The sequence below is a fragment of the Corythoichthys intestinalis genome, chromosome 15, assembly GCF_030265065.1.
Source record: "Corythoichthys intestinalis isolate RoL2023-P3 chromosome 15, ASM3026506v1, whole genome shotgun sequence".
NCBI classification, from domain to species: domain Eukaryota; kingdom Metazoa; phylum Chordata; class Actinopteri; order Syngnathiformes; family Syngnathidae; genus Corythoichthys; species Corythoichthys intestinalis.
In genome coordinates this window covers 16947763-16967086 of record NC_080409.1, presented here as the reverse complement: position 1 = coordinate 16967086, position 19324 = coordinate 16947763, and the positions used below count along the sequence as shown (strand labels likewise).

Sequence of the window (19324 nt, the reverse complement as noted above, 5' to 3'; positions counted from 1 at the left end):
TTCCCTGGTTGGATGAGACAAAAGTAGAGATTTTTGGGAAAAGGCATCAACATAGAGTTTACAGGAAAAAAAAACGAGGCCTTCAAAGAAGAGAACACGGTCCTCACAGTCAAACATGGTGGATGTTCCCTGATGTCTTAGGTTGCTTTGCTGCCTCTGGCACTGGACTGCTTGACCGTGTGCATGGCATATTGAAGTCTCAAGACTACCAACAAATTTTGCAGGATAATGTAGGGCCCAGTGTGAGAAAGCTGGGTCTCCCTCAGAGGTCATGGGTCTTCCAGCAGGACAATGACCCAAAAGACACTTATAAAAGCACGAGAAAATGGTTTGAGGGAAAGCACTGGAGACTTCTTAAAGTGGCCAGACCTGAATCCCATAGAACACCTGTGGAGAGATCTGAAAATGGCAGTTTGGAGAAGGCACCCTTCAAATCTCAGAGACCTGGAGCAGTTGGCTACAAAAATCTAAAATTCCAGCAGAGCATTGTAAGAAACTCCTTGATGGATACCGGAAGCCGGTGTTTGCAGTTATTTTGTCTAAATGTTGTGCTACCAAGTATTAGGCTGAGGGTACCAATACTTTTGTCTGCCCCATTTTTGGAGTTTTGTACTAGTATAAAATGATAACGATTTCCGCCCCCCATTCTCTTTTGTGTTTTTTCATTGCAAGCAAAATAAATGAAGATATTACTACTAAAGCATTTGTAATAGCTATAACTTTCTAGGAGAAATTGAGCATTATCTGACAGAACTGCAAGGGTGCCAATACTTTTTGCCAGCACTGTATATCTGTGGAGCAGACTATTGATCGGGTTTGAAATGATTTATAATACATAATTTGGTATTGAAAAAATAATATGAGAATATTCTTGGCTTGGCTGAAGTTGACCTAGAACATACATGTGTAACTGAAAAATGAAGTGTTGAAGTGAAGTGAAAAGTATTTAAAGCGGGTGTGAAGAGGATTGCATTAATTACATGATACATCCAGATTGCCTTCCTGTGCAGTCATTTCTCATTTTGTCGGCCTCGTGCGTGTTGGACCCAACCCCTCCAAAGCAAAACTTGAGGACAAAATTGAAGACATAACAGTGAACTCGAGAGAAAGGGCAGCTCTAGCACCATCTCTTAATACAGCCCTAAGGCTGTAAATGTACACACACCTTCCCCAGTCAACACACCCACAACAAGGTAATATCTCCTTCTTGACTTTATAGAAGAGAGGAAAATAAACAAGACGCTCCAGTAATGGTGGTTTAGCTCTCAATGGGTGTAAGCCAATGCCTCTCCAAGCCAGGGGCTGATGCCAGTTTAACTACCCCTGCAGGGGACGAGTGCAGGCCTGCAGTGGCTCACAAAACAAGCGCTCTCACTCTCCAGAGATCCTCATTACTTTCAGCGCTGAGTATCAAGTGTAAGTAAAAGAAAAGTGCAGCTTAAGCTAAAAATGCAGCGAGCAGGATGGAGAGGAGTACCTGTTGGGGAGAGCATGATAATTGAACACTGTCCTACAATTTGAATATTCCACTTGGATGGAATCAGCACATAATTTGTCAAAATGGCTAACACAGGCTTCTTGAGAAAATGTTTTGTTTGTGCTGTGTGAATTTGTTAGCAGAGGGGAGGACATTTTTCTGGTTTTATGTTGGGGAGGCAGAAGAGGGAAAGATCAGGGTGGTGGAAAGTTTCATGTGCTGATGGGAATGGGAGGAAGAAGATAAAACTGGAGGACAGAAGAGGGAATCGAGAGCTGCAGGAGCAATCTGGAGGAATACAGGAGAGGAGGGAAAACAGAGGCAAGAAAAGGGTTGGGAAAATGGGCCTGGTTCCTCTGTGGGAGGCCAGCACCACAGCAATGCTCCGAGCGAATACAAACACAGAGTGGGGGTCGAGGGGGTGGATACGAGGGAAAGTGAGACACAAGCGGGAACAGAAGAGAGCACGAGCATGATGAAAGTAATATGAGGCCGAGAGAGGGACAGGGAGTGCCAAAGGCAGTGTTCCCATGCAGGCTCTTTGGGAGTGGTGCGACCAGGAAAAAATATTCCGCTCCCTCCTCGCTGCATCAAAATTCATCCCCTCTACTCTCTCCTACAGCTTTCTTGTAATAACTTGCGCCCGTAACAGAGGAAAAATAACTTTGCATGAACATTCCCGTGGCGTGTTTTGCACTTGGATATTTTGCAGCTTGCAAATGAGTTTCTGTCTGTGCTCGGGGAAGTCATTTACTGACAGCATTATCAACAATGGCCACCCTAGAGCATGCTGGTCTCGTTTGTGCTGGATCCCTTCCAGGCGTTTGTGCTTGACTTTTGACCTATGCTTGGAAAATACACAGCAACGATATCTTTATATCTGCTGCGCTCATGTGATCACAGATTAGAATTCTAAAGCATTTCCTTGCTCCAATTACAAGCAACCCACAGGCTATGTTATAAAAGATGGAGATGGAATGTAAAACAAGTTTGCCCCCCCGCCCCCCCTGGGCTAACCAAATGGACCAAACCAGCCTTGTTCACTCAGTGCCTTGTATCCGCTTACAAACTCTCATCCCAATCTCACTGATCTGTGCTCTTCTCAACAGCCCTGGAGGCACTTCAAGTAAAGCACCTTTTTTTAGGGACTGCTTGTCTATGATGTCTAATCATCGGTTTTGTCAAACCACATTGGAAATATCAGGATAAGAGAAGAGTGTGATCAGAACACATTCTAGAGCTGAAATGATTACTCGAACAATTCGATTTTTAACAATTGATCGAGGAATTTTCTCCGCCTCGAGGAATTGTTTACTTTTGCTTTATGCATGACGTTTTGCCCGGACTACCGTAATTTCCCGAATATAACGCGCACTCCCCCCCCCAAATCAACTTGTAAAATCATGGTGCACATTATAAACGTGTGCATGGATGGAGACAGAAATATATATACTGTATATCATATAATGTATATATATATATATATATATATATATATATATATATATATATATACAAACCGATTTTTTAGTCATTGACACGGCCACGTTGTGTTGAAGAAACGTATGCGGCGATCCGTTGCCGACCATTACGGTACGTGACATCACCATTTTGTTTCGGTAATACTTCACTGATCGGCCGAATGATTTCGTCTGTGTTAAATTCTGCTTTTTCCACTCTTCATAAAGCACAGAATTTACTTTCTTGAAATCCTTTGAGTCAACGTTTATTGCAGCTCCGCAACTCGGACCAGAACAAACGTAACACCACAGACTTCCTGTGTGTGTCCGTCAACTATATCTGTCCCTCGAGAAACTCAAACCCAAATAACAATAGTTCCTATTGTTACTGTTGTGTCGACAGCTATGAGCTCTAACGGATTTACGACTTACGTTCTCACTTTCATTTTACCGTATCAATCCATGGAAGAAACATTTATTCATCATGATGAAACAAGCAAGTTATACAGCAGCCTTTAAAAGAAAAGTCACATCTGTTTTGTTTTCTCCTAGATTGTGGTAAGTTGGAGAAGTTGTCAAATCATATTATTACCGTAAATATTGTCAGTTTACGGTAATGTTTTGAACTACCAATATGCTATGCTTGTGCTGTGTTTCACCAGTCAGTAAAATGACATTTCTGTATCTGTACGCAAGCTCTGTTTTCTTGTATTCTTCAATTTATTGGTGCTAAAATTAGGGTGCGCGTTATAAACGGGTACAATAATTTTTCCTAGATTTTACAAGTAAATTTGGGGTGCGCATTACACACGGGTCCTTATATTTCGGGAAATTACGGTACTTTTAATGGGGCACAACGCATTGATGTGTGTACAGGAAAAAGAGAGAGGCAGCCAATAAATTTGATTTCAACCACGCATTAATATAGAGGTAACGATGAAGAAGCCGATGAAAGTGAAGAGAGAAGCACCAAGAAAAAGCAGAAAGTGTCAAAAGTGCATTTCAAGCTGGAGACCAAGGCCAACGCTGTTTCATGTGTTCACTGTAACAGAGCTTGCATAACACTACCCCCGTCCGGCCCCGGCTTCCCGCGGCCCCGCTGACGCTTCCACAACCCCAGCTGAACCCCGCGACCGATGACCGCCCCCGAAACCTGGGCTGGGCGCCACCGCTAGCCTAAACCCCGCTCCTCTGAAGGCACCCCGTTTACTTCGAGAGCGGAGGAGCGATACTCTGGAGAAGGTCAAATTAAGTTAACGTAGCGCTAATAAATAAGATTAACATTACTGTACCTTGCTAACGTAACTTTAACCCTGTGGAGGGTTACGTTTCTATTAATTATGACTACTGTCGATACGTGGCTAACGTGTCTTTCATACAGGCTTTATTTAATCTGTAAAAACACAGCGCTATAGAGTGATGAGGGTGCAAAATAAAAACATAATAAAGTTACCTGACAATTTTAGCTTGGTAGTCATTGATGGATGAAACCCTAAGTAGCACTGGTGCCTAATGTGCTCCAATACAGCAGGTATCATACATTTATTTTGAACACTGCAAAAACACAAAATTCTATCGGGACTTTAGACTTGAAATTAAAACTTAACTAGAACTTAAAAATAGCTTGACACTAGAGCTGTCCCGACTAGTCGACATAGTCGACGTCATCGATGACGTAAATCCGTCGACGAGCACAACATCCCCTCGACGGTTAATGAAGGGTTAAAAAAATATATGTGTGGAAAGTTAGAATGTCGGATGCTCTGTTTGCAAGCGGGGAAAGCGGCACAAAGCCAAAAAAAGCGCACCAGAGTGTCCAAAACATTGACTTATTTCAAAGAAACTAAGGAGAGTACACTCTTCTGTCCTGTCTCTTCAGTGCCAAGCTTGGCTGCACGTCGGCCGTGAATAAACACCTCAAGCGCCTTCACGCAGTTTGTAATTTTTTTTTTTTATCCTCCATTTTTTGTACACCAGAGGGTGCTGTCGCCTTACTAAATACTAATGTTTCATTGACAATGGGCCTATAAGTGCTATTAGTATTGTTCTTAATGCTAATTGAAAGATTTATTTCATGTTATGGTTTATTTTATGGTATAGAAAATTATATAAGGTTAATAGGTCATAAATATATACAGTATATACAGTGATTGCACTCAAGGGAGAGATTGTCAATGATAAGGTAATAAGGTAAAGGCAATTCATATAGGCAATTCATTGATATATAAATAAGGTTTAAAAGGAAAAAGGTGAAAAGTTTTTGTTAATTTCTAATTGTGTTGCTTTATTTGTGTGCACCGTAGCTCTTACAGTGTGTTTACATCAAGGATGGAATAAAAGTTGTAAACCATCAGTTTAAGAGACCATCTTTTCAATCGGGATGCTACACTAGTTAATTCTATCAGCATTTGAACTCATTGTTTATTTGTGATTTATTATTGTTATTTACGTGTTTATTTGTACTTTAATAAATGATTTGAGTGTTCCAATATGTTTTTTGTGAATTGATAAGCGTCAACAAAAATTTCATTGCTAAATTAGTTAAAAAAAAAAAAAAAAAAAATGTAATTATTAGATTAGTCGACTAATCGTAAAAATAGTCGGCTGACTAATCGGGAGAAAATTAGTCGTTTGGGACAGCCCTACTTGACACCAATGGAAATTCAATTGAAACACATGGGAAAAACACTGTGTGATCTGTGTTATCAAGTGTAATTACATTTTTAGGTAAGAAAAAAGATTAAAAAAAAAATATATATATATATATATATAAGATCTTAAGTTTTTAGTGTGAAAGCAGTTTTTTTTTTGTCTAGTCACATCTGTGATGCAATTGTTGGCTGTTTTCAACAATGTACAGTACATCTAAAATAAAGGCATTGAATGTCTAAAAATGGGTCAATATTTGGTGAAATGTCTTGTTTTCTCATGTATATTTATAATGGCTCTTTACCGAGAAAAAAAAAAAAAAAAAAAAGTTTTATACCGATTACCCGATTAATCCATGAAATTTTCAGTAGAATACCCGATTACTAAAATATTTGATAGCTGCAGCCCTAGCACATTTGTATTCCAACTTAGATATATGGGCAAAATTATTAATATCGCTCTCTCAATACAACACCACATTTCCAAGCTTAGACAACTGTGACAGGAAGGACATTCATCTTAAAAATTTTCCAAAGAATTATGAGAGGCCAGTCAAAGAATTTCCAACTGGATCAGTCACGGCAACATTTGGTGGGAAAATATTAGGAAAATTTCAACTGCAATTGCAATTAACTGCAATTCAAGTACTGTGAGTAAAAGGCTAAAGACAGGTGAAAAGCAGCACAGAAACTTCAACTGGAATTGGTTACCATTGTGTATCCCAGAAAGCAGGTGTAAAGGTATTAAGACTAAACCCTTAGGAGGCTGGTTCAAATTGTTTAACCATTGTATAGATGGGGTGGGGGTGAAGGATTACTGCATCTTCAAGAAAGAGCTAGTTAAGAATGTCCTGGAGGTGAAAAGTGTGTCAGATAGAGTGATGAGACTGAAATATAATATCAGTGGTGTTATGTTGAAAGTAATTAGTGGTTGTGCCCCAAAGGTAGGTTATGAACTAGAAAGAGAAATTTAGAAGTTTAATGGAAGTACTGTACTTCCCAGGCAGAAATAACTGATTAATGCTGTTTGCAATTGATACAATTGATTTAACAGGGGTAGAGAACAAGTGATGGGTAAATTTGGTATCCAGTTCAGGAATTTGTAGAAACAGATGGTGGTGGACTTTGCCAGAAGGACAGAAATGGCTATAGCAACCAACTCTTCCAGAAGAGGCTGGAACCTAGGGTGACCTACAGGAGCAGGGGTAGATGAAATGTAATGGAGGTTACTGACAGCAAAGTACTGATAGGGTAGGTTGTACATACACAGCATAGGGTGCTGGTGTGTCAGGGGTTGCGTTAACCGAATATTTTCCGTCGTTGACTGGTTTTTTAAAACGGTGACGGAAAAAACTGAAGTCCATCCGTCATTTTGACAGGTTGCAATTCACACCCCAGACCACAGGGTGGCGAGTGAGCATATTAATTAGCTATTGTCTCTCTTGATGCATGACGTCGTTGGCCTTACTCGGAAAAATGTCAAGGCAACTGAGTGTTTGCCTGGCACGGCCAGACTGTTCTCCCTGTATTTTTCAAACACTGAGAGAAAAGTCTGGGACACAGCCTCTCGAGTAGGTACGTAATCAATCGACAAATCAGATTTGTTTATTTGCGTGACGTGTTCTTCACAAGCAACGTCACTCTTGCGCGCCGAAAGTCGTCTCTACAACAACACGGATGGCGGGAGAGCCGAGAATATGTTCCAATCCGCGGTAAATTCAGTTTTAAATTAGCTAAAACACAACGACACGAAACAGTGACAACAGTCTGTCTCGCGCTAGCCATGAACTCCGTTCTCCTCGTATGTTTACTTCCGCGCGCAAGTCCCTCGTCCTGCCCTCGTTGCTTTGCTAACGGCACGTCTGCCCGTCGCTGATTGGTGCACTCCGCTGTCTGTCTGCCTCTTGTTAAGCTTGTTTGGACAGAATATGAATTAAAAATGAATGAAAACTAAATACTATTGAATATGTCATTATTATCATTTTAAAAATTTAAGTGACGGGTAAAAATAGATTATGACCAGATTTTTATGACACTGTCAGTCAAAATGACAGACAACGAAAAAGTCTAGCGCAACCTCTGTGGTGTGTATAAGTCAATTTGAGGTTTGGAAGATTATGGATACAATCGCAGAGCAGCTAAACATGTGTTGGAAGCTTATAGGGAAGAACAGTGCTCTGAGGCTTTGCCAGAAGAGGTGAGACTGACTTTCCGAGGGCAGGTGTACCTTGGACGGGACCACTACAGTCAAGGTGATCTTTATGTAACATGGTAGTAGAGTCAGGAAGTGCAGGAAAGAATACAAGGAAAGAGATCATCTCAAAAGAAGTGGGGCACTGGCTATGTTTACATGCTTATTGAGTGACCCTTTCATAACCGAAATATTACCAACAACCCTTTGCAAAAACCTGACTATGCATCCTCCACTGGTGTGCCCCTTTTCCAATCGAAATGTCTGGACATTCATACACTTTTAATTTTTTAAAATTTATTTATTTTTTAAATCATCCCTTTTTCTCATCCATAGTTCCATTCGCAAGAACTGTCCATGCATTGCAGTTTGAATCAGAATATCCACATAGATTACAATTTGTACAGTACTAATCCTATATGTTCATGCACGTAAACTAGTCGTTCACAATGTTTTACAAAAATGAATACTTAACCAGAATACTGGATGCTTACCCAATGAGAGGAAAGAGGGGAGAAGACAAGAATAGAAGGAGATGTATTCAGAGGACAAAGACGGAGGTTGTAAAATGTGTACGACAACATGTACTGTGTGCAAGAATGGACAAAACATGGTGAGATAAAGCTTAAGAGGATGGCCAGTATCTAGAGATGGAAAATATGTAGTAAGTGAGGGTGATTAAGGATACACTGGGAACCCCTAGAGATAACTGGTCCCAGTTGTGTGTTGGAGAGATGGAAATAACACTTTGAGGAGTGGATGAATAAGTAGAATGTGGGATGACCAGCTTGGGTAAGACAGTCCAAAGCAATGGTGATTCATGTGAGGAGTTGAAGAAGTTAATGTAAGCAGGCTGGACAGGGTTGAATAACGGGTAAGGTACACAATGACAGTCTTTGCTTGGATGAAAGGAAAAGAGGTGAGGGCTTAACTCAATACAGTAGTACCTCGACATACGATCGCATCAGCATACGATCCTTTCGACATCCGACGTAAAATTTGACTCGTCATTTGTTTTGACATACTGTATATTTGACACGCTCGAAACACGACGATTTATGACAGGGTCCCAAGTTCATTGTTTTCCCGTAAGGCGGACGCACGGATATTTTATTGTGAGAGAAATCGACATGGGATCCAAGAATGTTAGTGCAGGTGGTTAAAAAAGAAAAAAGGTGACGCTTACCATTAAAGTTAAGAAGGAAATGATAGTAAATTATGAGTGTGGTGTGCGTCTGAGTGAACTGGCTAGTCAACGCGGCTCACCGGTCCAGCCCCCCACTTACATACAGGTACATATTCGCTGTCTCCTTCCTCCGACCTCGTTCACCAGTAAGTTAAAGTGAATATAAAACGCTTTTGTTATTCCTTATTTTTTCCATAATTTATTGGTTTTATATGTGTCTTATTTAATGCATTTGTTAAATTAGAAAGAACACGGCTCAACGTATCCACATGCACACGCCGTCTCCTCACAACTCTGTTCGCCAGACTCTATAAGTTAAGGTGATAATAAAAAATGTTTCAATTCATTCTTAATGTTTTGATTTGTATTTGTAATTAATTTGTTTTGGTATGTGTAATTGCTATTAGTTATTGCACCTGCAGTACTTATTAAGGATTTAGCATAGGTTTTTGGGCTGTGGAACGAATTCTTATAGGAAAATCCCGCTTGACAAACGACTATTTCGATTTACAAACCAGGTCCTAGAATGAATTTAAATATGATAAATAATTAAATTAAATTAAATTAAATTAAGATTAAGAAGATTAAATAAAAATATATAAATATGTAGAGGCACCACAGTATTTATTTGTACAAAGAGAATCGAAAAAACAGCTATTATTTTGTTCAAGGATGATAGGCCAATAAAGAAGAGGCATTTTTAAAAAATCATTATTTCATTCCAGGTTTTTTACATTATTATTTTGAATTTAATTTGTGCCTTTGGTTATACTAGTATACCGTAATTTTCGGACTATAAACCGCTACTTGTTCATAGTCAGGTGTGCCTTATAGTCCGAAAATTACGGAAACTATTATTTTGTCACTCATAAAACTGATTTTTTTATCCAGACGGAGGAGGCACACTTTGGATATATTAAATTGATAAGGCATCTTTGAGCAAACTTCGAGCAAAATTTTAATTATCTCGAGGCCGGGCCGAGTGTTGTCTCTTTTGGAAATCAAAATATGGTCACCCTATGTTATATGAACGGGTTTATGTGTGTGGTTCCTTGATAAAAAGAAATAAGACAACTTTACTATCTAACGATAACTCAACTGCTAATATGCTTCTCCAAAACACAATAAAAACTGAGACTGATTAGCATAATCGCTAAATAGCTCAGCGCTCTGTGCTAAGTAGTCACGTCTCATCAAAAAAGAATTAAAAAATACAATTGGCTTCATTTATTCACCTCTAACGGAGGCACACTGGATCTAACAACTAAAAAGACAATCTAACTTTCAACACTTCGTAGTACAGTATTATTGATTCAGCAATAATCACTAGCGTGCGGAGCCTCACATTACACACAAACAAAGACCCAAACAGGACTGCTCAGGACTGCCAGCAAAAATCGATTATCAAATTCGTTGGCAAAAAATGTATTAGTTGATTTTTTAATCAATTAGTTGTTGCAGCCTTAGACTCTACGGTCATCTAGATGAGAGAAAAATATTTTCTTGCCTTCCGATCAGTGATTCATGGTGGGGGAAAATTATTCAAATGACAGCAGTCAGAGCGAATTTGTATACGAAATATCACTTGTTTTTGCATGTGGATACGTGGAGGCGGTTGGCAGTTGAGCAATGTCATTTCTGTGCAATTGTCACAAATCTAGCGCAAGAGGGAAATCAATTTGGCCCAGTGTGTGCCTTTTGGGCTCCAGGAGAGCAAGGTGAGGGTAATGTTCCAATGTATTGGATTGTCGACATGGAGAGACTGGGAAGGAGAGAGGAAGGCAAAGTATTGGAATCACAGACCTATCTTGATAGATTTGTGTAAATGTACGGTTGCATGATAGCCTGGCAATATGTCTGTATCCCACTTGCCCGCCTCTGACTGAGGCTTTATCACAGTCACATCCCAGCAAGCAAGCATTTATAAGTGATTTGTATGTGCAACCATGTGTGCTGCTGTGTATGCTCTGCCTAGCTGCGGTGTTATTTTTCAAATATATTGTGTGTAGGTGTTTGACAGCCAGGTGAAAGGATGACATGATGAAATTGCTCTCTGACCGCTGCCGAGGCGCATGTCGTCCTGCGAGAGCTCAGCCGTGTGACGTGTCACATCAGTGCAATGAGAAGATGACAACAACCAACTGATGCTTAAATGCTTGAAAGACTTAACATGGAATCCATAAATGTTTTAAAAAGCCAAAATTATTCTATTACAATGTATTTTTTTTATATACACCTGCAATTAGAGCTGGACAGTTTACTGAAAATATAGCCTTACCAAGATGACCGACGTAATTTTGAGCATGTCGGTATATTCGTTTTTAAAAAAAAATGAAACGTAAAAATAAAGTATTTTCAGCCCGCTTTGACTATGTGTTGTTTGGCTATGCTCATTCTCCATTAATGGAAAGGAGCCAGTGTTCTTATGTGTGAAGCCACGTGGCTATCAGGAAATCAAACAAACTGAAGCCGGGTACTCTGACGCCAGCAGCTAACGCTACAAGTGAACGTGACGAAGTCGGATAATAGTGAAAGTGTTACTGATAGCCAGGCCACAGGCGTTTTGACTATAGCATTAGTTGAAGCTCATAGTGTGGTGTTGGTGCCAAGGAAGAACTCGACATCGATACAGCATAAAGTATATTCCAACAGTGTAGCAAATAATATGACTGTTTAATGGCCACAGCTATTTTTCTGTATGTGCTTGCTGTATTTTGTGTCATTACTGCCATCGTAAAATCTTAAATGTGTCATTGGCATAATAGTTAGAGCAGTAGAGCTGTGTGTGTGTGTGTGGGGGGGGGGGTGCATGAGTGCGTGCGTGTATTTCAGAAAATGCTCTGGGAAAAAAACCTGAAACCTTGAAGTAAACACTTGTGTTGAGTAATCATGTCACAGGAGCCATTAACAGTAAGTTGTCTGATACTAGGTCCTCTGAAGTGTACTGTTCAAGCCCCTCTTGCTGTTAGTCATTTGTGTTACAATGACATTTTTGCACAGTGGCCATATTGATATTTATAATGTTATACATTGTTCAAGTATACAAGCTGTTATAAATGTTAATACTTGAATGCCTTTCGTTTGCAAGATATTTTATATACTTATTGCTTACACTGCGTGCACAATTGTTAAATATGTTAAATTGAAAGCTGTTAAATAAATCAACAAGAAACGGTTTATTTGTATTTCATGCATTGATTCAAATTTTCAAATTACGTAACAGTCTGCTTGAGCGAATTTATCGTCATTTACTGTTATCGAGGTAAATCTGCTCAATTTACTGGGATAAGTACTTAAGGCCATATCGCCCAGCCCTGCCTGCAGTTATGCAAACCTTTCCAATAGAAGGCCAATCATGGCCTATTGTACTTCTACAGTGGGTAATACTGACCAAATACCAGCTTCACTCTATTTTTTAATCTACCCCAACCAAAAAGAGCAAAACACAAGTTAAGAATTAAGGAAAAAACATTTTAAAACAAATGAATATTTATGAAAATACAGTCATAATATGGAAAATTCTCAAGAAAGATGGCAGTTTTTTGCATAATTTCCTGAAAATGTCTGTAAACTTCTAATAGACATTCACAGTTCAAGTGCAATTATGTTTTGGTTGACATACACCTGTTAAGTAGTTGCATTTCTTCCCTATCATTCAGTGCGTATTTGGTGCAGTGTGAAAGCAGTGAAGCAATGTTGATAAACGTCAGCCACTATTAAGTGACGATAACATTGGCATGTGATCAATCTGAAACACATGTTTGCTGTTCAGCTCCCATCTTTCATACAAGACCCATTAGCTGCTTTGCCACACTTGCTCAAAGATAAACCACCTTGTGTTTTACATGTGAAGTATTTGGACTAAGATAGTGTTATTCATCAAACGACCATCTATCTTGTAGGAACTCGAAACGGAAGAATGAACACACTTTCCCCCTTTACAGCTGGAATAACTTCCACTCTTCTGGAAAGAGTTTCTAAAATTTGTGTTTTTGTATTTTTTAATTTTTTACACACCACATCTGTCAACCCACTCGTGGAACTCTGTTGGCATTTCTGCGATCATTAGTTGCAACTTTGTGTTTTTACACTCTGAGCTTGGGTGTAATTAACAAAGAAAAAAAAAACAGAAGATAATAAATGTAACTTGTTGGCATTAAAAACATAGCCACAATGAAGTCTAATCAGACAAAACTGCCAAAAACACCCAAATTATCAGAGTAAATTCATCCAAGAGCCACAATCAATCATAACAGAGCCAACGGTACCACTTGTATGGCAGTGACATTAATAAAACTCAGTGAAATGGAGCCACAAGAAGTGTTGTCATGATTTTTTTCACAACTGAAGATCAGTCAGTATTGCATCTTAAAACAATTTGTTTTACTCACTAATTAAGTCGCTTATTAATGTTTTGTTGATTTAGTGGACATTGTTGTTCATAAAACTACATAATGAAGTGGAGAGACATTATTGCATGCCCTTAATACATACGCACACACGCAGACACACAGACAATGTTGCTCTGCTTCCTCTCTCTCCCTCTGATGCACCAACTCAAACAGGCGGATTAATGAAAGTGTCTTAACTTGTGATGAAGAGTTAGAAAGTGGAGGTTTTAGTAATCAGATATGTGTTAACCACATTAGCTGCCTGAGCATTGATCTAATTCAAAGTGAGCGTAGTAAAGCTGCTAAGACTCGCCAAATGTTACGCAGTGCTCCACACTTTATCACCATTTATTTGGCACAGGGAACACTTTAAAATATTTTCTTATTAATCATGTCCCAGCAATCAGTTTCGCTGCCCATCTTTGCCGCCTTAATCGGCATTCTCGACACGATTCTTGGCAAGAGTGCCGGCAAAAGTACTGTCCCAGTTTTCATTAGTGTCAATCATGTTGGTAAGGAGGAAGAGGAGGAGAAGGAGGAGGTCTGACATCAGCATCTCACTCAAGACATTTTGGCCCGCTTCATCACATTGAATGACAGCTCTGAGGCGCGCTGATATGTCGCTCAACCGCTCAGTGGGGCAGAGAGGTGGCCGGTTGAAGAGGGTGGCCAGTCTGGAATGGCATGCGTGTGCACACACACATACACAGTTTCTTCACATTTGCAAAACAAATCCACATCCCTTTTTTTAAGCCTAATATTATTATGCAGTAATTCCATCCTCAGCTCAAGACAAAAGACAGACTTGCGTTGCCTAATTCATCACTTCCTTATAAAGAATTTCGATATTACTATTCTAAAGAATCATTTATGCGCTGTGATTGGCTGGTGACCACTCAATAGCGTACCGCACGAATGCTATTTTTAGACAGTGACGTCACCATCGTAACGCGGAAGCAGGTCATTATATACACACCCTCACATACAATCCATGTTACTTCTGCTTGTTTTCTCTGGTAATCTTTCAAAAAAAAAAAGAACATGCCGATCAAACACTGCTGCTATGGAACTTGCAGAAACGACTATAGACATTAACACATATGAAGGATGTTTTCTTCATACGTTTCCCGAAACCAAGAACCCAGAGGAAAAAATGTGAAGAATGGATCAACTTGCGCGGCCGTCCAAAAGACCAGGGTTTATCTGTGAATGATGAAGATTTGCTGTGTATAAAAGGGATACAGGAAGCTATGTCTCGGCACAGTTGCTGCCTTTTTTTTTTTTTTTTTTTTTTTTTTCCTTTCAAACCAAAAGTTTACGTGTTCAAAAAAAAATAAAATAAAAAAATAATCGCATATCCTGCGATACGACTATTGCGCATGTGCACATCGCGATGACAGTATTGAAACAATATATTGTGCAGGCCTAATTTACATTGCCCTCCATAATTATTGGATTCATAATAATTATGTGTTTTTTAGCTTCTAATATATTTTTTTTCTAAATAATATGGGACCTTAATGGAAAAAAAGAGAAAAATCCAACCTTCAATACAAGTGCATTTATTCAGTGTGGCAAAAATCCCACATAAAGAAATAATTATTTGACATCAAATAATGTGTGTCACAATTATTAGCACCCCTGGTGTTAATACTTTGTACAACCCCCTTTTGCCAACAAAACAGCACCTAATCTTCTCCTATAAAGTTTCACAAGATGGGAAAAGACAGAAAGAGGGATCTTCAGCCACTCCTCTTTGCAAAATCTCTCTAAATCATTCAGAGACCTGGGTCCTCTCCTCTGTACTCTCCTCTTCAGCTCACCCCACAGGTTTTCAATGGTGTTGAGGTCTGGGGACTGAGATGGCCATGGGAGGAGCTTGATTCTGTGTCTGGTGAACCATTTCTGTGTAGATTTGGCCATTTGTTTAGGGTCATTGTCTTGCTGAAAGACCCAGTGACGACCCATCTTCAGCTTTCGGGCAGAGGGCAACAGATTTTGATTTAAAATGTCCTGGTATTTCAAAGCATTCATGATGTCATGCACCCTAACAAGGTTCCCAGGGCCTTTGAAAGCGAAACAGCCCCACAGCATCACTGACCCACCCCCATACTTCACAGTGGGTATGAGGTGCTGTCTACACGCCAACAAGCTGTTTGGGAGGCATGCACGGACTTTGAAACATCACTCGGTTTGGGTCAGCATATCAGCTAGCTGTCATGCCTCCTGGTTTGTTTACAATCTCCGAAGCCGGGGCAGGTAAATGACAAAAGCCGGACTAATTCCGGTGGCATAAAATATCGTTCGGGAAAGTGCAAGAAGTAGACAGTTTTGACCATTACGGAGAAATTTTGCCATGTCGTAATGAATAAATGCATTTTTAATATTTCATATTCAATTTAGCACAAGACTCATTTGTCATGACCATACCAATTAATTAGTAATTGGGGAAAAATACTCCGATAAAAAGAATATCCTGTAAAAATATTGGAGTAGAAAGATTGAAACAATGACATTTAGAGGCTCTCTTCGTCGCATTTTCCTCGTTCTGAATAATTCCCCCTCAATGGGCTGAATTCTAAATCAGATGAAACCATGACCCTGCCTAATGTCATCCTCCTGTTGGGGGCGCTAGAGCGCTATAATGACAGGCAGGGGCTAAACGGCAGATTAAAAGACTAATTTGTTATCTGTGCTTTGCCAAATTGTTGTATATAGTTGAAACGTCTCAAAATATGATTCTAATTCACATAATAATGCTATTTAAGACTTTTTTTTCCTGTCATAGGCACTTTTGTACTCAGGTAAGGTACAAATACACATAAATGTACCTAAGTACAGTAACGAAGTACTTTTACTTCGTTACATTCCACCACTGCTAGTCACTAGACTGCCACTCACCTGAGGGCTTCATTCTATGAAGGATAAACAATATACTATAATAAGAAAATAAATTGATTGTAGCATATTTCACAAAGATTATGCTCAATCTGTACTTTCGCAAATTTCAAAATGTCTAATGAAGATTAAAAAGAAGTTTGTAAATTTCAAACATGATAGTGTTAAATTTGTGTATATCAGTCCCTAAAGTTTTGAGACGGTTTTAATTTTGGGAGGTTGGTCCATGACTGACAAGCGCCCTATAAAACATATTTTCATAACACTGCTTTGAAGTTGTGGGCACAAAAGTGACATTTTAGATAAAACATGTTCTGTGTAATTTGTTGTGATGGATATCAAAAGATTCCAAGTCAAATGCTTTTGAACTTTTGAAAACTACTTGATGAAAATAAAAAGAACAATATTGCAGAGGTCTAAATCAGCTCTTGTCATGAATGAGACATACCAAAGTCTAGACATCTTAGATTGATGCGCAATAGTCTAAAACAGCATATACACTCAAGTTCATTTTCAATTCAAATACATTGAAAATTGAGCCTGTAGTTTAATATGCTCAAACGATTTTTTCGTTTTTAAAAGCTTTGTAATCTTGTTGGTGGCAAACTTTTTGACCTTTTTAAAATCCTTCATAGAGACGCCTTCATGCACAAATGAAATTTGGCTTAGGTTTTAGTCCAGTGACAAAATGGAAAGGTCAAACAAAAATCAACGTGTCGGAACTGCTCTTTCAGGAGTGATAGGTTTACAATACACTTGCTGGTCACATGATGCAAAACTGTGCAAAAAGCTGTGCTTTTTTGTGTGTTTTTTGTTGTTGTTAAATATTTCAGGGTAAACCAAGTTAACAAAAATCCTTTTAAAGTAAAACTGTGTATGACAAATGGCAACCTGAACTGGTTGGAAATGTTTGGCATTTCTACCTGATGCGTTGGCAACAGCGGTGGGTCCGCTGGCGGGGGAGATGGGTCCAGAGCCTGAACGGGACTGACTGGAGCCTGCAGGTGAGCCCACAGGGGAGGGTGAAGGTCCACTCCTCTGGCTATGAAGGCGTGGCGAGGCGTGGGGAGAGAAAGGAGATTGTCTCTGGATGCTGGCACCTGTTTGCTCTCCTTGGTTACTGCCGCTGCCGACGGCTGATCCGAGACCAGCCTCTGTCCCCGTGGGGAGGTCATCAATTGAGCCAGACAAATCCTGGAAAAGAAGACCAAAGTGTCAAATCTAAGTGAAGTAACCATGAGAAATGTATGGTCATGGATAACTGCAATATAACAGCTGATATACTTTAATAATTTTTTTCTACTGTACTGGTACCTCGTTCCATGAATTTACTATTTCTCTCATCCTAATGATGTTGGAGGTGAGCTGGAACCTTGACTAGCTAACTCTGGACGTGAAGTGGGATACACCCCAGACTCTTTGTGGTCCTGATACAGGCAGGTCACACAAAACAAACAATAATTCACACTCTCATTCAAATCTATGGATAGGGTTCTTAAACCTATCCGGGTGCCTCTGGGGATTGAGTCTGGTCAACTTTTTGTGTCGAGCCACAAAAAGTTTCAAGTATTGAGTGATGCGGCGACATATTTCTCTGTGCAAATAAGACATGCCGTGCTGCCGCTGTGCTACATGTTTTAGACCGTTGAAAATCCTTAAATGAACTATATGTGCATTTTGTTTTGTGTATTTGGATGAAGGTAAAGTATCCGCAGAAGACCAAACAATGGGGAAAAACATGTCAAATTAAAACAGGGCGTAACGTCAAGATTCAAATTGCGAACCTCAGAGCTTTGAGGCAAACATTCTAATCGCTCATCCACAATACAGCCTAGATGGATGGATGGATGGATGGATGGATGGATGGATGGAAGGATGGATGGATGGATGGATGCAGAACATTTCCTGTTTATTCCTTTGTTTTCAAATCAAAAAATTGAAAAAAATGTTTCCAGATTCCCCCTTTTCATATTAATGAAATGTGAATAAAGGAATAATTAAACTTGAATGAATGTATATGTAATGTAATGTATATGTAATGTAAGAGAATACCGTGGATAGATTTTTCTTCTTTTTCGTTTTTTTAAATAAACAAAACAAAAATTTAAGTTAAAAAAACAAAACTGTTTCCCACCCTATTGATATTGTTATTTATTTATTTATTTTTATCAAGAGGCTAATAAAGAGATTAGGACAATTTTCACCCTTGTGAGAAAAAAATTTACTTTTTTTGTATTTCATGTATGTTCACAATTTTAGTAATATATTTAAAATGCACTATAACAAATTGTACTACAATTTGAACACACTTGAAAAATAATTATATTACTCTTGATATAAATTTATTATGGTAAAATACACTTAAAATAGAAATTATGTGTAATTTCTAAAGAGTACTTTTAAAAAATGACTCTTTACAACTATTTTTGACATTTCAAAATGTATGCTCAAATTTGTCATTGTTACATTCTCTGAGAGCATACTCTAAAAGGGCACACTATAATACAGTATTAACATTATAATCTCCTATTGGTGGATTCGATGAGGCAACGTGATGCTCTTATTGGTAGGATTCACTGCCGCAAGGACTTGTGGATTAATTGACATCACGATTGTAAATAGTTGTGAAATGCATGAGATGGGTGAGTGCGGAAATAAAGTGAGCTTGACTCTTGTGGTTACTTACTGGAAGCTGAATTGTCAGCCCTTGGGACCACTACAATAGTAAAGTAATGACAAAGCATACTACAAACATTGTAAGAAAGCAGACTATCACCGTGTATTGTAGAAATATATTAAATGTATAACACTTACTAGTAGAGATGTCCCGATCGATCGGGTCCGGTCACGTCATTTTCAAAGTATCGGAATCGGCAAAAAAATATCGGACATGCCTTTCTGTAATATATATATATATTTTGAATAAATAGTTTTCTAATTGTATTTAACGTTACAGACATAATATGTTACACTCATCCATCAGTCTTTAGTTTAGGCTTAAGGTAGGGTTATCAAATTTATCCTGTTAACAGCGGTAATTAATTTTTAAAAAATTTATCACGCATTGTCGCGT

The 19324-nt window shown here is 38.9% G+C and overlaps 1 protein-coding gene across 2 annotated transcripts in view; it reads right to left on the bottom strand.

Moving 5' to 3' along the window:
• Positions 1-19324, bottom strand: part of arid1b (AT-rich interactive domain 1B) — a 400911-nt gene that overhangs the window by 87766 nt on the left and 293821 nt on the right. For both annotated transcript variants that reach the window (XM_057859493.1, XM_057859494.1), the window contains one exon: positions 17175-17445. In XM_057859493.1, the coding sequence (XP_057715476.1) occupies positions 17175-17445 (271 nt within the window). The remainder of the gene's footprint in view (positions 1-17174; positions 17446-19324) is intronic.